Source organism: Macaca thibetana, chromosome 10 (assembly GCF_024542745.1).
Source record: "Macaca thibetana thibetana isolate TM-01 chromosome 10, ASM2454274v1, whole genome shotgun sequence".
Taxonomy (NCBI): Eukaryota; Metazoa; Chordata; class Mammalia; order Primates; family Cercopithecidae; genus Macaca; species Macaca thibetana.
In genome coordinates, this window is record NC_065587.1 from 73,512,577 (window position 1) to 73,532,380 (window position 19,804).

Below are 19,804 nucleotides of genomic sequence, written 5' to 3' on the forward strand. Positions count from 1 at the left end.
CAAGAGCTGGGGGTGGAGTCAGAGCGGAAATCCAGCCTCACTGAGTAGAAATTCCAAGCTCTTTCTTCTGCAGCTCCTGGCTCTCCAGAGTCCTCGTCTGGGAGCTCCTAAGACGACCTTCTCATTTCATTTCTTATTTGGGACATAACAGCCAGGCCCAAGCATGTTCAAACCATAAACTCAGGGAAGAAAATTAACTTATCTGGTGGGTGCTCCTTTCTGTTCCTGTCACCCACCTTGCAACCACCTTCTCACAACACAGAGCTCGTGCACCCAGTAGTCACACACAGACCCATCCACGGGGCACATCTCTTTGAAAAGTGCTTTATTTCAGTAAGATCTAAGTCAGGTGCATTAAAACATATCAAAACGTTACAAAAATGTATGGCTCCCTACTGAGGCCTTGTCAGATTATGTTAGATGAGTAAATGCATCAGTGTATAAGTTCAGAACCAAACGTTGAACCAAGTCATGTACCATCGCTGAAAGGCAAGTTATAATTAAGAAAAGAATACTTCACAAGGCTGAAACAATTCGGAAAACCCTTCAGAAACACTAGCAATTACACACCAGAAACATCAGCCTGGAAACAGGTCTGCGATCTGCAGGGAAGACTCCAAAAGTAAACTGAGGGTTTCCCATCATAGCCTGTGCATCTTGTGCTCAGTTGAATACAGTTAAAACACAAGGGGCACTTAAACACCCTCCTTGGCATACGGCAAAGCTTTCTATTACATCTGGAAGAAGGGGTGCCACATTCATTCTTATTTTTACATCTCTAGGAAATCATATCTCATTTCGTCTGAGTGAAGCAAGACTTTGTGCAAAACGATTGAAGTGGAAACGTGAAAATGTGTGCTGCTATATCAGGGACGCTCATGGTGATCTCCTGTCTCCTATCTCGTTCTCCACGTCATGGTTTGGCCACTGTAAGACACTGAAATTGCCTTGTTCATGTAGAAATCTCTCTCTTGGCTGGGCTTTGTGGCTCACGCCTGTAATCCCAGCACTTTCGGAGACCTAGGCGGGTGGATCACGAGGTCAGGAGTTCAAGATCAGCCTGGCCAAGATGGTGAAACCCCATCTGTACTAAAACCACACAAAAAAATTAGCTGAGCGTGGTGGCGGGTCCCTGTAATCCCAGCTACTTAGGAGGCTGAGACAGGAGAATCGCTCGAACCCTGGAGGCGGATGTTGCAGTGAGCTGAGATCGCGTTACTGCACTCCAGCCTGGGCAACAGAGCGAGACTCCGTCTCAAAAAAACAAAAGAGAAATCTCTCTCGGCGATGTATCTACGACACCACATTCTCTGTGCTACAGAGCTTTGACATAAAACGTGGTTTTTGGTTGTTTTGTTGTTGGTGGTGGTTTCTTTAAAGAGAATTCCCTTTTCTTAAGAGAGCTTCTTGCTCTTCTGTGGCCAATTTCTCTCTCCACCCTCCTGACACTTTGAAATAACCACTCAACTCCACAGAATTCTCATTGAGACTTTTTTGCATGGAGAACAGATTTCTTTGCGGGGGGGGGGGCATTATATGCCACCGATATTAGGATAAAATGTCTTTACCTAGAGGTTTCTGGGAGAGAGTACTGTTTTCTTTTGGTGAGGGAAGAGAGGATGGTGAAAATATTTTTCCTTGAAGCATCAGCATGTCTCAGATCAAAATCCTGACCCGAGGCCTCAGCATTTTTCTTGCAGATGGGTGGCTAATATCCTGAAATCCTCTTGCTTCAACTCAACTCCAAGTTGAAGTCCATCCAGCCTGGAGACCAATGTGCACATTCTTCACCAACACGTACAGGCAAGACTATCTTTTGTGCTTTTCAGCCTCTCCCCAAGATAACCCCCTTGCCATTTAAGTCATCACCTTCCCTCTCATGTGATCACAGAGAATATGACCTTGTGCTTAATTCCACCATCCCAGCCAGATGGGCTCAGGTTTTTCCTTCACTTGATCACCTTGTAACATAAGCCCCTGCCGGGCGGTTGGGGGGCGTGGTGCGGGGGGGGTGAGCCAGATGCAGCTAAACTGCTTTTCACAAGTTGGGGAAAAAAAAAAAAAACCCAACCCAATAAATTGGTCTTTTGTTCTTTACGCAATTTCAGGTTCATTGCACACAATTACGTAAACTCCCACAAATCGGTTGAAAAGTTCAAAACTGCAAGAGCATGTGATACCAGTGAGAAAATCTGCTCCACACTGTGGCAAAGCGTCTCTTTTTCAACTGCTGCTATTTCAAAGAACCTGTCCAAAATTTCTGATCAGGTTCTTAGGATGTGAGAAATGACCTCTAAACAGGGCAGGACAAAATGGAAAAGTGTGGTCTGCATTACGTGGAAGTGTGTTGTGTAAAATGAGATCTCCTCTCACTTCCACCTCCTGACCTCCCATCTTTAAAAAGGTGAGTCTGCCTTAGTATTGCTCCCTTGGAAAGTGATCTGGCCAACTGGACATGTTGCAGTATTTCCACATTTAACACTATTGTAGTGCTAGTGCAAATCAAAGAGAACTCTTAAAAGCCAGAAATCGCTGTCCAACAAGAGCCAGTGGTTAGTAGTTTGCCTTGTGGAAATTCTCCCAAGTCCTCCAGGGAGAATTACTGGGGCCAACTGAGGCTTTGAACATTCAAAATAAGAATTACCAGAAGAGAAGTTCCCCATATCATTTTCTCAAATGCAAGATTCAGGTGTTTGCATTCACAGAACTGTTCTTTCCCAGCTGTAACAAAGGAAGCCTCTCCCGGTGCCCACTCCTTGTCTTCTTACCCCAATTCTGTGCAGTTTGCAGAAGCCCTTCTGGGTTTCCACTCCATGCCCCACAGGAATGGTGCTGCTGTCCCTATGGAGGAAGGAGACTTGCTATAAAACCCCCGGCAAAATGCCAGGGGCAGCGTGCCATCTTTTTGCAGTCTACATTGAGACCACAGCTGTGAGCCTCCTAAGGAAGCCATAGGTATGAATGGGGGGCAGGAGGGTACCCGGGCCAGAAACATCTCCACCAAAAAGGCCCAACTTTGGGCACCAACCAGGGACTGTCCTTTCCTCAACTGCCCAGCTCTGCAAACCTTCCGTGGAGAGAAGGTGGAGAAGAGACGGGCAGTGTCTCTACCTCAGCTAGACTCAGAGACGCCCACTCTTAGGAGCTGCTGGTGTTGCTTGGTCAATCTCCACAGCCAGGCACCCAGGTCCAAGCATCTGTCTCCCTCCTCAGACTGTATCAGCTGCACTGATGCCCAGCTGTCTGGCAAGCTTCCTGATGGGAGTCCCAGGGCACAGACCGTTCTTGCCCTTTCCCCCTCATTGGGGTTGGCTCTAAAGACCACCTAGGTGGCTGCTCAGAAAAGCTGAGGAGAAGTTCTATCCTCCCCATGCACCTTCACCAGGTGGCCTAAAGAGCTTTCCTGAACCCCACACTCAGCAGCAAGATGAGGCTTCATTCTTGGAATGCATCTCCACACACAAGGTGAGGGCAAGTTGCAAGAACCCAGAGGTTAGAAAGAATGAAGTCTTGACTGCAAACATGGCCCCAGCTTCAAGTGCAGGAAGACCCTTGATGACGTGAAGATGGGCTGGGTTGAAGGCACCTGTCATTTCTGCAGGTAGCCTTGACACTTCCCTTCAACCTGGAACTTCCTGGCCACCAGGCCACCAGGCCCTGGACACACTAGCTGGTCAGCACTGTGTGCACACCAGCGAGATCTTTGTTTCTTGAGACCTTTCCTTCCACTCAAGGAAGCGCCGGAGAGATGGGTTGTCAGCTGGGTACAGAGAAACACACAGGATCCTCTCTGTCTCCTAAAGGTAGCCATGGAGGCAGGGATGGAGGCAAAATCCACTCTTCACAGGTTTCCACAGAGAACATCACATATGTCTTTGTCATTTAAAACAATCAAGGTTTCCAGTGTAAAAATATGTGGGCTTATTGCATCTACCCTATGGATGGTTTATCTTTTTCTTTCCATCAGACTTGCCGCAAGTTATGTGGCTGTTATTTTGTTAATTTCCAAGGCTGTCACATTCACTGATCCTTCTAGGCATACAGGGAGAGTTTCTACCAACATATAAACAACCCAAATGGTGAACCTGGAGAACCCTCTTCCCTTTCTAAACACAGGCAGACACATGGCTGCTCCCTGGCACTTGAGAGGAGAAATCTTTCCTTCAACCTAAATACCACTCAGATCAGTGGCTCCTCTGATTTCCCTGCCCACGAGCTGCACATTCGCCAGGCTCAGGCTCTTGTGCTGGTTGCCTGGAATTTAATTTCATGTGAAAGTATCAGGTAGGCACATGGACACGTACCATGCGTGCGCACACATGTACACACACACATTTTGGGTCCTCCTTATAACTAAAATCAAAAGTCCTTGTGAGTGGAAGAAAGGAGGGCAGGGGTCCAGGGATGGGGAGCTGTCTGCTGACTTCTACATCCAGCTCCAGGTAACAAATGATGGCTTGGCCGGAGCTGGGGAGGTTTGTGTCTAGATGTTTCCATGGAAAGAAAGTGCCCAGCTTCCTGGGGGTTTTATGGCAATGGCGGCTCCTGGGGTACCCGGATCCCCTCGTTCTCGTGGCTCAGATGGTTGCTGGGGTCTCGGCTATCTCCTCCAGCCTCTGCCGAATCATTAACCGGAGCACGGTGTACCTGGAGACAAGAAACAAGCTCAGGTGGAGAGCAGCCAGCAACACACCCCTCCCCAGGACCTTCCCGGCCACCTGGGTAACACCACGGTCACACCAGGTAACAGTGCGGTCAAGCGCCCTGCTCCTTCGCTTCCATTACTGACCCCTCTTTGGCTACTTTGTTGCTTATGTTCATTCCTACAACACGATGAGAGGCAATAAAGAGGCCAAATCCAAATTAGATTATTTTACTATGGGTAGAACATCTGGCCAAAAAAAATCAAAAAGGTAAAAAAAAAAAAAAAAACAGCAATAATAAGCATACTACAAATTCTGTGTGTTTGCTTACTGTGTCCAAGACACTATGCATAGTACTTCATATGCACAGTAGCTCATGAACCCTCACCGAGGCTAGATAATATAAAATTGCTAACAGTTGACCCTCTTGGGGATCCTACAAAAATGGCAACCTTAGAACCTGTGTTTTGCAGAAGAGGCCATAGCAGCTACTAGGCATGGAGGTCCGTGGCTTGGGGGAAGTTCGGTTTTCCCACGACTTCCCTGAGCTGTGGCACTGCAGCTATAGGAGTGGGCACTGTTGTGCAGGGATAAATGGACATATTCCTTATGTTCGGGACTTTGTGGTACACAGAAAAATCTGTTTTTAAAGTTTAGGACATAGTTGACTGAGCATGGTGGCTCATGCCTGTAATCCCAACACTTTGAGAGGCCGAGGCAGGTGGATCACTTGAGGTCAGTTCAAAACCAGCCTGGCCAACTTGGCAAAACCCCGTCTCTACTAAAAATGCAAAAAAAAAGTAGCTAGATGTGGTGGTGCGTGCCTGTAATCCCAGCTACTGCGGAGGCTGAGGTGGGAGAATCACTTGAGTCTGGGAGGTGGAAGTTGCAGTGAGCCGAGATCGCGTCACTGCACTGCAGCCTGAGCAACAGAGCAAGACGCCATGACAAAAAAAAAAAAAAAAAAAAAAAAAAAACCCAAAACTTTAGGACATAGTAAGTGTTCAGTGTGTTATCAGACTAGTTATGATCATCGATACAGCAGATCCAGCCGTGGCTTTATTCTCCATTGGCAAAAATGAATCATTTATTCCACCATAGTGATGAAAGGCAGTCTCTTCTATGACTAAACATAGCAAAAAAAATCACAAAATCCTTCCCAGAAAGAAGCTTTATTTTTCAATCCAAATGCAATTTCCAGAAGATAAATGTTACAAAGGGAGGAAACAGGAGAAGAAAGGATTTTAGAGGCCAGTAGCTCAGGCTACATCCACTGCTAAGACAGCCTTCCTGAAATCCCTGGAACCTCTGGGTCTTGGTTAGCACTCCTTGCCCTCACCCCTTCAGGCAAGGGGTGGTAACACTAGCCCCAGGGACTGCACTATCCCTTGAGGTTACTCCAGACTCTGCCCAAGTCTTTGTAAATAGTCCCTTCTTCAAACACCCCTCAAAGACCCTCATCAGAGTCTCCTGCTGGGAGCCTGATCATATACTTAAGAAACCAGCGTACAGTCACCTCCCCTATTTCTGAATCTAGACGCCAAAGAAATTTTAAACCAACACCTTCTTTTCAGAGTCTTTCCATAAGAGGGAGGACAAGAGACACTTTGATGTCCCACATCAAAATGAGAAGCTGACACAAGAAGTAGACGAACACACTTAACTATCACGTCCCCACTTTAAATCCAGGTTTGTCAATGGGCAGCCCCCAAAGAAAGCCCAGAGACCCAGGCCCATGCAGCAGCTCAGCACAGTCCTTGCGAGGACCCAGCAGGGGCCCCTCTGTTGAGGCCCCGGGAGAAGTGCACCCAGCACCCCAGAGGCCACGCTTACTTGCGCATCAGCTTCTTTACTTCCCGATCTTCTTCCTCCTGGAGCTTCTGAATGAAGCTTTTAAGTACCGGCATCTCAAACTTTATATACTGGGCCACCTGGGGAGAAAGAAGCAAGTCTGGGTGAATGCCCTTCCCAGCATTACTCCAATTCCTTTCAGGGTTGTCCTCATACAAGGCACAAAGTCTTGGCACAAAGTCTTGGAAAGTCTCTTTTTTTCAGAAACCCAGGATTTCCTTAAAGGCAGGAGCCAAGCCTCATTCCTCACCAGGCTGGGAAGGAGTCTGCGACAATCACTTCACTTACATGACACCATCTCAAAACTTTTCATTTTTCATGTCATGCATTCAATTCATGATGAGGTGACGCCAAACACAGAAAAGCACTTTCTCTTGATACAGCGATGCAGAGAAAGAACTGAACCCGTTATGTCTAATAAACCCCTTTGTTCTCCCCTAAGAGAATGGAAGGAATCAGGGTTCAGAATGATGATTTGGGTCTCAAGGTTCAAACAAGCATCCAAATAAGAACTTGCTTTGGAGAGGCTGTGGGTGGCTCTGGGGTGAGTTAAAGTTTAAAAACGGCGCCAGGCATCGTGGTCCATGCCTGTAATCCCAACACTTTGGGAGGCTGAGGCAGGCGGATCACTTGAGGTCAAGAGTTCAAGACCAGCTGGCCGACATGGTGAAACCCCATCTCTACTAAAAATACAAAAATTAGCCAGGCATGGTGATGCACACCTGTGGTCCCAGCTACTCAGGAGTCTGAGGCAGGAAAATTGCTTGAACCAGGGAGGTGCCACTGCATTCAAGCCTGGGCAACAGAGCAAGACTCTGTCCCCCCCACAAAAAAAAAAAAGTTAAAAAATGGCTTCCCTTTCCCCACCAGAATCCCCACCCTGCTCTATCAACTCTTCTCCCTGGGAGAAGTGTATTTCTCCACAATTTTAATGTTGAGCTTGTCCATGTGACTGGCTTTGGCCAGTGGAATGTGTGTGGACATGACACACCAAATCTGAGTGCAGGCTTCAAATATGCTTACATGATTTGGCCTGGTTTCTCGTGCTCCACCATCTGCCATGAGGAGCACAGCCATGAGCAGTAAGTACTGCCCCAACAGCCTGGGCCTCTGGGTGAGTCACACAATGCAGACTTGAACTCAGCCCACACTTAGAGTAGAGCCATTGCTACTAGACCATAGAATCACGGGGAAAAAGTAAATGTTTGCTGTTGTAAGCTACTAAGATTTGGAGATGTTTGTTACTGTAGCAAAAGCTGACTATTACATGGCTTACTTCTTGTATTATTTTTTTGTGACAGGGTCTTGCTCTGTCTATCACCCAGGCTGAAGTGCAGTGGTGCCATCACAGGTCACTGCAGCCTAAACCTCTTGTGCTCAAGTGATCCTCCCACCTCAGCCTCCCAAGTAGTTGGGACCACATGCACACACCACCATGCCCAGTTACTTAAAACTTTTTTTTTTGGTAGAGACAGAGTCTCACTTTGTTGCCTGGGCTGGTCTCAAATCACTGGCCTCAAGCAATCCTCCTGCAGCGACCTCCCAAAGTGTTAGGATTACAGGAGTGAGCCACCGCAACCAGCCAACTGCTAACTTCCTAGCATTGCTAAAAGAGTGTTTGCAGACACTTCCCATCCCTCTGACAGTACCCTAGGAAGGCTCAAGCAATTTAGTCCTTCTATGGAAATCACTTTGTGCCTGGGCATTCCTCCAGCAACTCCCTCAGGGCATACCTTCAACCTGGCTTCAAGAGAACCTGGCACTGAAGAAGTAAAAGGGGGCATGGTCATTGGTCAAAAAAGTCATTCTATACCCCAGTTACAGGTGATCCAAGCAAATCCCCACCCTCCTGAGGACAGACCACCTGACCCAAAGGGAACTCACATCATAGGTGACTTCCTCCACCTGGTCCTTCTCCATTAGGAACACTTTGGAGACCTGCTCACATGGGCCCTGGAGGATTCGGGCAATCAGCGGGTAATCGGTGGCCTTCAGCTTCTGTTTCTCTGCAACCACACACAACCAGGAGCAGCCCTGAGTTTGGCCAGAGGCCTTTCTCACATTAAGTAGTGGTCAATGCAGGGGTCCAAATGGACTAGGCACCTTAGGAGATGCACCATATAAGTCAGGAGACTGATTTATAAATGAACTATTCCATCGGTATTGTGAAAAGCAACCTCCTCCCACTCCCTACCCCTCAACAGTACCACCATGCCTCCAACCCCTTGGAGGAACTGGGTTTATCTGTCTCTTGAGAAAATCTAGTTCCTGTTTTAATAGACAGGTTTAGAATTTGTTTACTGGCCATATAAGGCAATCCCTAGTGGACTCCCACAGCAAGCCCATCGGCCTTGAAGGCAAACAACATTTGGAAGTTTCCGAAACCCAAACAACAAGCAAAGGAGGCAGAGGTATTTTTTTAACTTGCTATTTTGAGTTAATTAGAAGTTTGAAAGTACACTGTGGTCTTCAGACTTACCACCACTCGTATGCACCACGTACAAGGCAAACTCCTCCGCTGAATTCTCAATCTGAAGCAGGAGCAAAAGATACTTATTGAAAGTATCTATTTAAACATCCCAACTTCGAGGCTTTTCCTCTTCTTTAACAATGCAAAGCTAAGTCGATTTTAGGCTGTTTTGAGGGGAGAGCTATTTATCTACAGCTCTCAGAATTGATGAGAAGATTGAGAAGGTAGATGACTTTATCAATAATATAGTCACGTGCTTAACCACAAGGATGCATTCTGAGAAATGGATCACTAGGCAATTTCATTGTTGTGCAAACATCATAGAGTGTACTTACAGAAACCTAGATGGCATAGCCTACTACACACCTAGGCCATGTGGTATAGCTATTGCTCCTGGACTACAAACCTATACAGCATGTTCCTGTACTCAATGCTGTAGGCACTTGTAACACAATGGTAAGCATTTGTAGATTTAAACATATCTAAACACAGAAAAGGTACCATAAAAAAAGGATTATAATCTCATGGGACCACTGTCATATATGTGGTGTGTCATTGACCAAATTGGTCGTTCTGTAGCACACAACTAGAATGGATAATAGCTATCATCTATCACAATGTGCCAGGCATAGTTCTACAAATGTTAACGGTTTCATCCCATCTAATGTTCACGACAATACTGTAGCAAAGTCCTGTTATCTTCATTTTATGATGACGAAGCAGAGGCAGGGGCAGGTTAAGTAACTTGCCCAATTCATCCAACTAGCGTGTGCTCAATGGAGATTTGAACCCAGAGCCTGTGTTCTTAGGTTGTTAGGCTACACTGGCTTCCATTAAAAGTAAGAATACCTGGTCTGCAAAAGATCTCTGGTCTCCAAGAGATTGTGGAAAACACAGAGCAACAGAACTTTAAAAGCACTCCTGCACTATAATTTGCACAAAGTGTCATATTTCAAAGTAGGTCTCCCAACTGTGTCCCAGAAGTCGATCTTCGCACTGAGCCCAAAACCAGTCAGCAGGCCCCAGGGTCCTTCTAAAGTAGACCATAAAGGATTTGAGGGTTGATGCTTCTCAAACTTCGGTAGGCATCCAAATCCCCGGCAGGCTTGTTAGACGGTGTCCCTGGCCTACCCCTCAAAATTTCTGATTTAGTGGGTCTGGGGTGGGGCCTGAGAATCTGAATTTCTAACAAGCACCCAGGTGATGCTGATGCTGTGGACTTTGTCTTGGATCACGAGGATCTAAAGAACCCAAGCCCTCTGCTCAGCATCCTGCAAACCACGCAACTTCCATAACTCCTCGCACAACCACTCTAGGGGCCCGAGGCACACCTGTGACCCCATCTGTGGTCAGCCAGCAATGGGAACTTGCCTTAAATTTGTTGAGCAGCAGCTTCAGGACCTGTGGGGTGGTCATGGTGCTGTTGATGCGGACGTTGGTGACAGAGCCATAGGCTGGCGTGAACACAGACGTCTGTCAATAGAAGGATCCAGCTCAGGGTGGGAGTGGGAACAAGGACCCAGTGCTAAAATCCAGGTGCGGTACAGGGCACAGTGACAATGATACTCAAAATGTACTTCCTGAGAGACCCCGGCAGCCTGGCGAGCAGCAGGCTTTGTAGACAAAGCAACCCTCGGGGTTTGCATAATTCAGTTCATGCTCCACTCTCAAAAAGACCCTTCCGCTGGGACTCCAGCACAAGGCTGTCTCTGACCGCTCTCCCACCGTGCGCTTGCTTCCTGGGGTAGGATTTGAACAAAGCGGGAGAAAAGGAGGGATCAGCAAGCTCGGGTGGGGTGGGCGGTGCACTGACACCCCAGGTCTGAGACCTGCAGCTCTGCTTCAGCTCTGGGAAAAGCCAGACCATACACCAGTTGGGGGCACAGTGTGCGCGAGAGGGTAACACGTGGATTTTCTTGGGAGAGACTGATGAGCTGTGTTTATGGGGTCTTCAAGGCTACAGCAGGGACTGCTTTGTACAGCCCCACTGAATTCACCCACCACCTTAAGGGGGACCCACAGAAGGACTTTGAGCCTTCTGACCTGGGGTCCCTCAGCCCTCAGGAAGCCAGCAGGGCTTGCAGCCCACCCACAACCCAAAGACTAAACAGCAGCAAACACTTGGCTTCCCAGGCATCACACCACCCACCATATGGCTGTAGCCCTGAGGTGGCGTCTACCCAGGAAGAGGTCTTCCCCCCTCCCCTATCCCCCGTCCACCTTACCTTATGGTTGTAGAAATGGCCATTGATGGAGAAGCGGTGGCGTCTGATTCGCCGCTGGTCACTAGGCGTCCTCACATTGCCACGGCGACGCACCCCAACATCACTGCGTGTGCGCATCAGCTGTGGGGTGTCCTCCTGCAGGGGCTTCAGGCCCCTGGTGTCTGAGAGAGGAGAGGGAAATGAACTCTGTCTGGACCTGCAACATGGCACATGGTCCTCACTTTGTGCCCAGTGCTACAGCACCCACTGTCTCCAAAAATATATATTTTATACAAATAGTATTTTCTGCTGGGGAAAAACATAATGCAGAATTTACAGAGAAGCTATATGGTGATAAGTTCAGAGCACAGACTTCCAAGCCAGACTCCCTGGGTTCAAATCTCAGCTCCACGATTGCCATATATCACTAACCTCTCTGTGCCTCGGTGTTTTTATATATAAAATAGGGATAATAGTAACACCCACCTCAGAGGGTTTAAATGAGTTAATATGCATAAAGCACAGAATAGTGCCTGGCACAGAATAAACGTGACATAAGGGCTAACAAGATACTGCAAACGAACTCTGACACATGCTACACACGGATGAATCTTGATGACATTACGCTAAGTGCAACAAGCCAATTACAAAACAGCAAATATGGAATGATTCCACATATATGAGGTACTTAGAGTGTACCTCATGTAAGTGTATCTCATATAATTGAGGTACACTCTAAGTATGTTCTAGGTACATTCAAAATTACAGAGACAGAGAGTAGAATGGTGGTTGCCAGGGACTAGAGAGAGAAGGATATGGGGAGTTACTGGGAGTTCAATGGGTACAGAGTTTCAGTTTCACAAGATGGAAAGAGTTTTCGAGATGGATGGTGGTGATGGTTGCGCAACATTATGAGTGTATTTAATACCACTGAACCGTACCACTTAAAATGGTTATGATGGTAAATCTTATGCTATGTATATCTTACCACAATAAAAAAATTAGAAAAAAGAATGCTTAATAGAACATATATCTAAAAATATATGGGGTTCCCATGGCATATTTCTATCCTTGTATGTGTATAAATATAAAATATTGACATTAATCACAAGTAGGTTAATCTGCTCTTATTAAAATATATTTAATCCATGTAATATAAAAAAGATTTTGCAAACTGACAATATCTATGAAAATTAAAAATGCATATGACCTTAAGAAATTCCACTTGAAAGAATTCTACACGCTGACAAATGTGTGACATGACACATGTATAAGGCCACCGACTGCAAACTTATTTGTCATAGCAGAGGCTGAAAATGACTTAAATGTCTACCAATAGGGAGTGATTACATAAATTATCCTTTTTCCATACAATGAAATAATGCAGAGCTGTAAAGAATAAGGAAGTTCTTTACAAATTTATATGGAAAAATTCCCCAGATAACCCGATAAATAAAAACTGGGATCTGCACAATGCTACCACTTGTATAACTAGGGGAAGAAAAGAAAATGCATCCGACCAGGCGTGGTGGCTCATGCCTATAATCCCAGCACTTTGGGAGGCTGAGGCGGGCAGATCACTTGAGGCCAGGAGTTCAAGACCAGCCTGGTCAACATGGCAAAAACCCGTCACCACTAAAAATGCAAAAATTAGCTGGGCATGGTGGTGCATGTCTTTAATCCCAGCTACTCAGGAGGCTGAGGTGGGAGGATCACTTGAACCCAGGAAGCAGAGCCAAGATTGCACTACTGCACTGCATCCTCCTGGGTGACAGAGGGAGACAAAGGGAAGGGAAGGGAAGGGAAGGGAAGGGAAGGGAAGGGAAGGGAAGGGAAGGGAAGGGAAGGGAAGGAAAGGAAGGAGAGGGGAGGGCAGGGGAAGGGAGGGAAGGGGAGGGGAGAGGAAGAAAGAAACTACATCCACCCATAAAGGTATGTGAGTGTGTTTTGCTTATATTTGCATGGGCCATCTCATGAAGGATGTTCTTGGGATGCTTCTAGGTGGGTGGATGAGGTAGGTGATTTAATTCTCTCCCTTTGTATCTTGAACCATATACATTTTACATTCTCAAAAATAAGTAACAGTTGACAACATCTATCACAGCGGTCTTGACACAGTTGGTCCCTAGCTGGAAGCACCTTCTACTTGCATGTACCTGTGGGGCCTGGCATCTGGTCACCCTCCGGCGGTGCATCCACCTCTGAGATCTGAACATTGGGCACAGTCAGGGGCTTCAGGGTGGTTCTGTGGGTGGAGAAGACAAAGGGGAGGGGAGAGACTAGTTTAACCCCTGTGGAAAGATGCCCTGCACCTGCCAGACCCCACTCCTGCAAAGGGAGCACTTTGCTAGTGCCAGGCTGGGTACTGGCACACATCAGAAGATGAAGGGTACAGATGGGCTGTGCTGAGCATCCCATGAAAGGCTGGCCCAGCTCCCAGGTCAAGCAGTGGGTGGTGCAGGGGGCGTTCTGGAGGGGAGAAGATGTTCTTTTCCAGCATCTGCAGCAACACAAGCATCCAATTCATCAAGCCCAGGATGGAGAATACCAAGGAGAGAAACCTATGTGCTGCCCGCACTGCTTCTAAGCATGTATGGGTTCTATAGCTTATTTGGAAAACTCTAATAATGGCCATTTGTTTTGCAGGGTAAGATTCCAGTTCAGACTCATTGCTGTTGAAGAAATAACTCATAATTGATTCTGGCATTTAAAAGGAATGGAAAGTAAGAGGTTGGCCACCACAAGGGCAGGGGCAGCTTTGGAAGGGGCACTGACAGTGTTCTCAGGGTTGCAAGGACAGAGTCCTCATCCAAGCTAAAGAAAGGGTTACAAGTAGGCAGTCCAAGCTGAGACCCTGGTTTGCCATCATAACTGGCAAATAACTTCTCAAAACCAAAAAGGACAAAGGGAGCAGCTCATAAAAACATCTAAAATCAACAGAGGATTTGGCTGTAAAGGAGAATCATATTTGACCAATTAGGACCAACCCATGGTGAGAAGAGCATGGGCTCCCTGGGACCCAGTAGAGATAAACCTCATGTTCTGGGGAGGATCGTTTTGAGGAAGGACAATTAAGATGGAAAATCTGAAAGAACTTCCTATTGTAATTTAACTCATATACTTCTGAGCCACAGAATGGGCCTGGTCAGAGCTTCTGGGGAATGGTGAACACTTGGGACCCAGAGCAGCCAGTCCCACTCCCTGATTTAAAGCCCTCATTCTTGCTGAAACAGGAACTGGTCTCAGCATCCTTTTTTTCTTTTTCCTTTTTTTTTTTTTTTTGGTGGGGCAGGGGGACGGAGTCTTGCTCTGTCACCCAGGCCGGAGTGCAGTGGTGCGATCTTGGCTCACAGCAATCTCTGCCTCCCAGGTTCAAGTGATTGTCCTGCCTCAGCCTCCTAAGTAGCTGAGATTATAGCCGGTTGCCACTGTGCCTGGCTTTTTTTTTTTTTTTTTTTTTTTTTTGGTAGAGATAGGGTTTCACCATGTTGCCCAGGCTGGTCTTGAATTCCTGAGCTCGTGATCCGCCCGCCTCAGCCTCCCAAAGTGCTGGGATTATAGGCGTGAGCCACTGTGCCCAGCCTCAGGATCCTTATTCTTAAGACAGTAGTCTAGGCATTCACTGTATTATAGCTGACATCTAAAAGACATCATTTACTATTCCTGAAAATTCTACCAAAGTATTTTGCAGGTTTCAAGAGTCAACCAAGACCAGCTTGAGGCCACAGAGAAGGGAGAAGAAGCAGGCAGAGTGAAGGACCCCTTAGCAGCCCAAACCAAAGGCCACAGGGTCAAACGAAATCTTAAAAATCATCTCACTTAGGGAATAGAATAGTGTGGGGGTCAGGGTCAGGCTGTGAAATGGGCTTGGCCATTGGAAATCAAATACAGAGATAATATAGTATAGTATAACAAATACAGTACAGTGTAACAAATACAGCTGGGCATGGTGGCTCACACCTATAATCCCAGCACTTTGGGAGGTCAAGGTGGGAGGACTGCCTGAGGCCAGAAGTTTGAGACCAACCTGGGCAACATAGTGAGACCCCATTTCTACAAAAAATATGAAAATTATCCAGGTAGGGCCAGGAAAGGTGGCTCACGCCTGTGGTCCCGGAACTTTGGGAGGTCAAGGAGGGTGGATAACTTGAGATCATGAGTTCAAGACCAGCCTGGCCAACATGATGAAACCCCCTCTCTACCAAAAAATACAAAAAATGACTGGGTTTGGTGGTGTGCACCTGTAATCCCAGCTACTCAGGGGGCTGAGGCACAAATCGCTTGAACCCGAGAGGCAGAGGTTGTAGTGAACTGACATCGCACCACGGCACTCCAGCCTGGGCAACAGAAAAAAAAAAGGTGATGGGGGGGTGCACCTGTAGTCCCAGCTGCTGGGGAGCCTGAGGTGGGAGGATCACTTGAGCCTAGGAGGTTGAGGCTGCAGTGAGCTGTGATTAAGCCACTGTACTCCAGCCTGGGAAACACAGCGAGACCTTGTCTCAAACAAAACAAAACAAAAATGCGGTGATAATGCTGAAAAGCAGAGCATGAAACCAGCAAAGTTAGATGAAACCAAAGAACGTTAACCAGACATCCTAGCACCCATGGGGTAGGCAACAATTTTCCTCTTAAATCCCCTTGGAAAGAAACCAGACCGGCCCCAGGGTTTGGCCACATACTAGGTTTCTCTCAATAGTAGAGAAACATAGATTTGGCTATGGAGTTTAGCAAAATGTTCAATGTGACCAACAGAGAGGGCTTGGTTCTCATTTAAACCAGAAAAAAAAAGGTCACTGTGGTTTTGGCTGAGAGGCGAGCACACTCCACCCAGGCTGGGGCCGAAGGCAGTCAGCATCAGCAGGTTTCAGGATGGAGCCAGGCTAGTCACTTGATCCTAAAACTCAAGTCCCAGAAAGACAATGAAGAAGGCACGCCTTGCTAGAGGCATCTGGCGGTGCATTCCGCGGCTTATTCAGCCATGGAGGATAAGGAGGGATGGACTAGGTTTTCCCAGCCCTTCCGGTGGGGACTTGGACTACCCACCATCACACCACACCCTGGCTCCCCATGTGGTCTGCAGAGAGCAGACCCCTGGCTGATCTCGCTTAGCTGACTCTGACAGAGCCTGACATTCCTTTTCCTCTTCCAGGTTCCCCCAAGATTCAGAGAGCTTTGGTCAGAAGGTTCAAGTCGTAAATGCCTTGGAGCGGGGCCATTCTATGAGGAGTGGTCCTAGTCGGGAGGATGCTGGGGCATGGGGCGCTCTGTTAGAAATCTGCAGACTGGGCCTCACTAGCCACTAGCAACTCCACCCAGAGACTCCTGAGTTCTCCCTAAGGGAGGACTCTGTGACTCAGCATCTCCCCTCCTATGACTCGGCAGCTCCCTTCTGTGACCTCATCAGTGATTGTGGTGACAGGAAGGGGGTCCAATCACAACCATGTCTGCTCCTTGTTCCTCATTCCAAGGCCAAGGCAGGTGGGCAGTAGAGGTGGCAGGAGGAGGAGCCAGGGTCAGGGCTGGCTGGAAGAAGGCAGCATTTATCTGCTTGAGAACACACAGAACCCCCAGGCATCCCGGTCATCTCCCGGCACCATCTCTTCTGACTCACCCCTGAGCCCCCAGGTTACAGCCGGAATGCCAGGAGGAGGAGGACGGAGGGGGCCGAATGCGCTCGTTGTCATCCTGCATCTGCAGGCGAATGGGGCGGCGCAGGCCCCAGGAGATGTTCAGGAGTCCCTCCACGATGAACTCGTCTTCTTCCTGCCCACAAAGCAATCAGAGTGGTGAGCCTGGAAAAGCCCCCACAGACGCCAAGACCATGCTGAGGTACAAATGACACATTCTTCATATGTCCTAGTTGGGTGCCCCAGATTCTATTCACAGGATGGGGGTAGCTGCCCAGTTCACACCCCAGCTCTGAGACACTTTCTAAGGTAAACTACCCTAGATCCTGAAGCGGACCTCACAGGTCAGCACAAAAGTTGCTGTGAAATTCAAATATATAGGTGCAAATTATAAAAGCATTGTTTTTCTTTTTATCCTAACGACTTTTAAAGAAAGCAGAATACATCTCTTAAAATACGTGAGATTAGCCTTGCTAACAGAAGCAAGAACTGGAGTTAGCTACGTCCCATCCCCTACTATGGAAAATGGTGTCTCTGTAGCTATAACATATGTTTAGCAACCCAACCTGGTGGTTGAAGGAAATTTAAAGCAACATTTGCCGAAGTTTATTCTACAGAACACCACCTCCTCTAGCAGATGAACTGTTGTCTTTAAAAGGGTGTCAAGTGATCATGAGCTGGGAGAGGCTGTGCTAATCAGATTTCCAAACAGCAGAACGTCCCAGGTTCTGTAATCAACTAACGGGCTAAATGACAACTCTGCAACAGGTGAATAAATCTTGCAGGAGTCCCCAGTTTATTCTCAAAGGTTGCTGACTAATTAGACGTTAAATACGTTAAATGTAAAACCATTCTAAAGGCATTTATATGTTCTATCCCAAAGACTTGGGACTCGCTTATGACTATGAAATCCTTTAATCATGGAGCACTTTTAATCATTTATTCGATAGGACATAACCCAGGAAAGCTATTTACAAACTATTTAAAATCTTGCATGGCCCAGTTGCTGATGAGTAAAAGCTTGAAGGGCAATCCCGAAAAGAATCCGTTCTCCTCCCTTCAGTCTCAGAAGAAACTTTTTGAAGCCATGTTTTATGGGCTGATCAAGTGGTAGATCTGGGTCATGAGCCACATCTTCAGGACAAGCCCCATAGGTGAAAATGACATCAGCCCAATGAGGCCCAACATCATCCTCAAAGAGGGAGGAAGGAATAAAAGAGGGAAGGAGAGAAATGAAACAATTTTAGGGCACTTAGGAGTCCCAGGGAGGAAGGCTTTATGTAAACATTGGCAATTTACATGGCCTTCCCCTCGTCAAGGTGGGCATCATCACTTTACACAACTGTAGGTCAAAATTTAACCCAAAACAGGATTTTATCTAAGTGGGGTGGTTTGAGGGACAGAATAGGCCACTACATCCCACATACTGTCCCCAAGCAACCTGCCCTAGCAGCTGAAATTCCACCATCTGTTATCTGTTTCTATGGATTAAATCTCCACAGCCTGATAACCTGAAAATGTGTTTCAAAGGGCATTACACATACGGACCTTTTTATCAGTCACGAGTGCTTGGGTATAAAGTACCCTACCAGACTCCTTTATAACTCACCATCTATCTGATAACAGGCTTTAGAGAAATGGATACAGGATGAGGAAGCTCGGTTTCGGGATGGGAACCAGATGAATAACAAAAGCAAACTAGGATGACCAGGTGTGGGGATGGGCCAAGTGCTACCATCAAGAGCTTATGTGCTTTGCCCAGGTCACTGCAGCGACAGGACTTGGGCCCAAATGTTTAAACACAGAGGACTGGGTGGGGCTCCCGAATTGCCCAACGAGAGGACGCCTGCTTGGGAGCCACCTGGAAAGGTCATTTCATGAAAGCTCCCTCTGGAGAATCTCCCCCATGAGACTGTGCTAGCCCAGCCACACTTCTACAGGAATGTCTCTGGAACACATCTCTGAAACATTCACCCTTTTTACAACAAAACTGGGCCTGGAGTCTTCTTCCAAAGAACCCCAAGGACCCCCACTAGCATCCTAAACGAGAAGCAGGAGAGGCAGGGATCTCTCAGAACCTCAGGGACCTTCAGATCCAGGACACACGGGGACAAGGTCTGGACTAGCCAATCAGGGCCTTCCCTGGAGACTCCTCACCTCCCGGTGCCGGAGCTGTAAATTCTGGCCTTCATAGTACAAGTTGTAGGTCTTCAGATGCAAGAGAAGTTCATTTCTTAGGGGGAAAATATAAGAGGTAAAACATGATCAGCTGAAGCCACTTATAATGCAGTTGTTCCCTCTTTCTCTCACCTCTCACCTGGCCTTCAGTCACCGCACTTTGGTGTTTGTCCACATGTACGTACACACACATGCACATGCGCACAGAGTTCTGCCACCACCACCCCATAACCATGTTCCCCCAGGATCAAAGTCAAGAGTGAGCACCACCCCAGAACAATGCTGAATGTAAAGAGCAATTCCAGGACACCAAGGCAGGCCTCGTCTGCTGACAATACTCCCAAACTCAAGCCGAATGAGCAGGTGTTAATAAGCCATGGATTCACTGAGGCAAGCACTTCAGAGCCCACAGACAGCCATTCTCCTGCCTGGCTGTGGCCTCTTCTCCCTCAAGCACGCTGTGTGTGAGGAAAGGACAATAATGACAGGCCTTCGTAAGACTCGGAAGCTAGCCAGGCGCGGTGAGCTCACGCCTGTAATCCCAGCACTTTGAGAGGCCAAGACCAGCAGATCACTTGAGGTCAGGAGTTCAAGACCAGCCTGGCCAACATGGTGCAAACCCATCTCTAATAAAAATACAAAAAAATCAGCCAGGCATGGTGGTGCACGCCTGTATTCCCAGCTACTCAGGAGGCTGAGGCAGGAGAATCACCTGAACCTCGGAGGCAGAGGTTGCTGTGAGCTGAGATCATGCCACTGCACTCCAGCTTGGGCGACAGAGTGAAACTCTGTCTCAGAAAAAATATAAAAGACTCAGAAGTTTCCAGGCTG

General features: G+C 47.4%; 1 protein-coding gene across 6 annotated transcripts in view; it reads right to left on the reverse strand.

The window, feature by feature from the left end:
* Positions 1-308: 308 nt before the first annotated feature.
* RASSF2 (Ras association domain family member 2) overlaps positions 309-19,804 on the reverse strand; it is a 46,221-nt gene continuing 26,725 nt past the window's right edge. For all 6 annotated transcript variants that reach the window (XM_050745242.1, XM_050745239.1, XM_050745238.1 and 3 more), the window contains 9 exons: positions 18,953-19,028; positions 16,780-16,931; positions 13,325-13,413; positions 11,190-11,350; positions 10,336-10,437; positions 8,974-9,025; positions 8,379-8,500; positions 6,477-6,574; positions 309-4,647 (listed from right to left, as the gene is read on the reverse strand). In XM_050745242.1, coding sequence (XP_050601199.1) covers positions 4,578-4,647; positions 6,477-6,574; positions 8,379-8,500; positions 8,974-9,025; positions 10,336-10,437; positions 11,190-11,350; positions 13,325-13,413; positions 16,780-16,931; positions 18,953-19,028 — 922 coding nt within the window. In that variant the 3' untranslated portion in view covers positions 309-4,577. The remainder of the gene's footprint in view (positions 4,648-6,476; positions 6,575-8,378; positions 8,501-8,973; positions 9,026-10,335; positions 10,438-11,189; positions 11,351-13,324; positions 13,414-16,779; positions 16,932-18,952; positions 19,029-19,804) is intronic.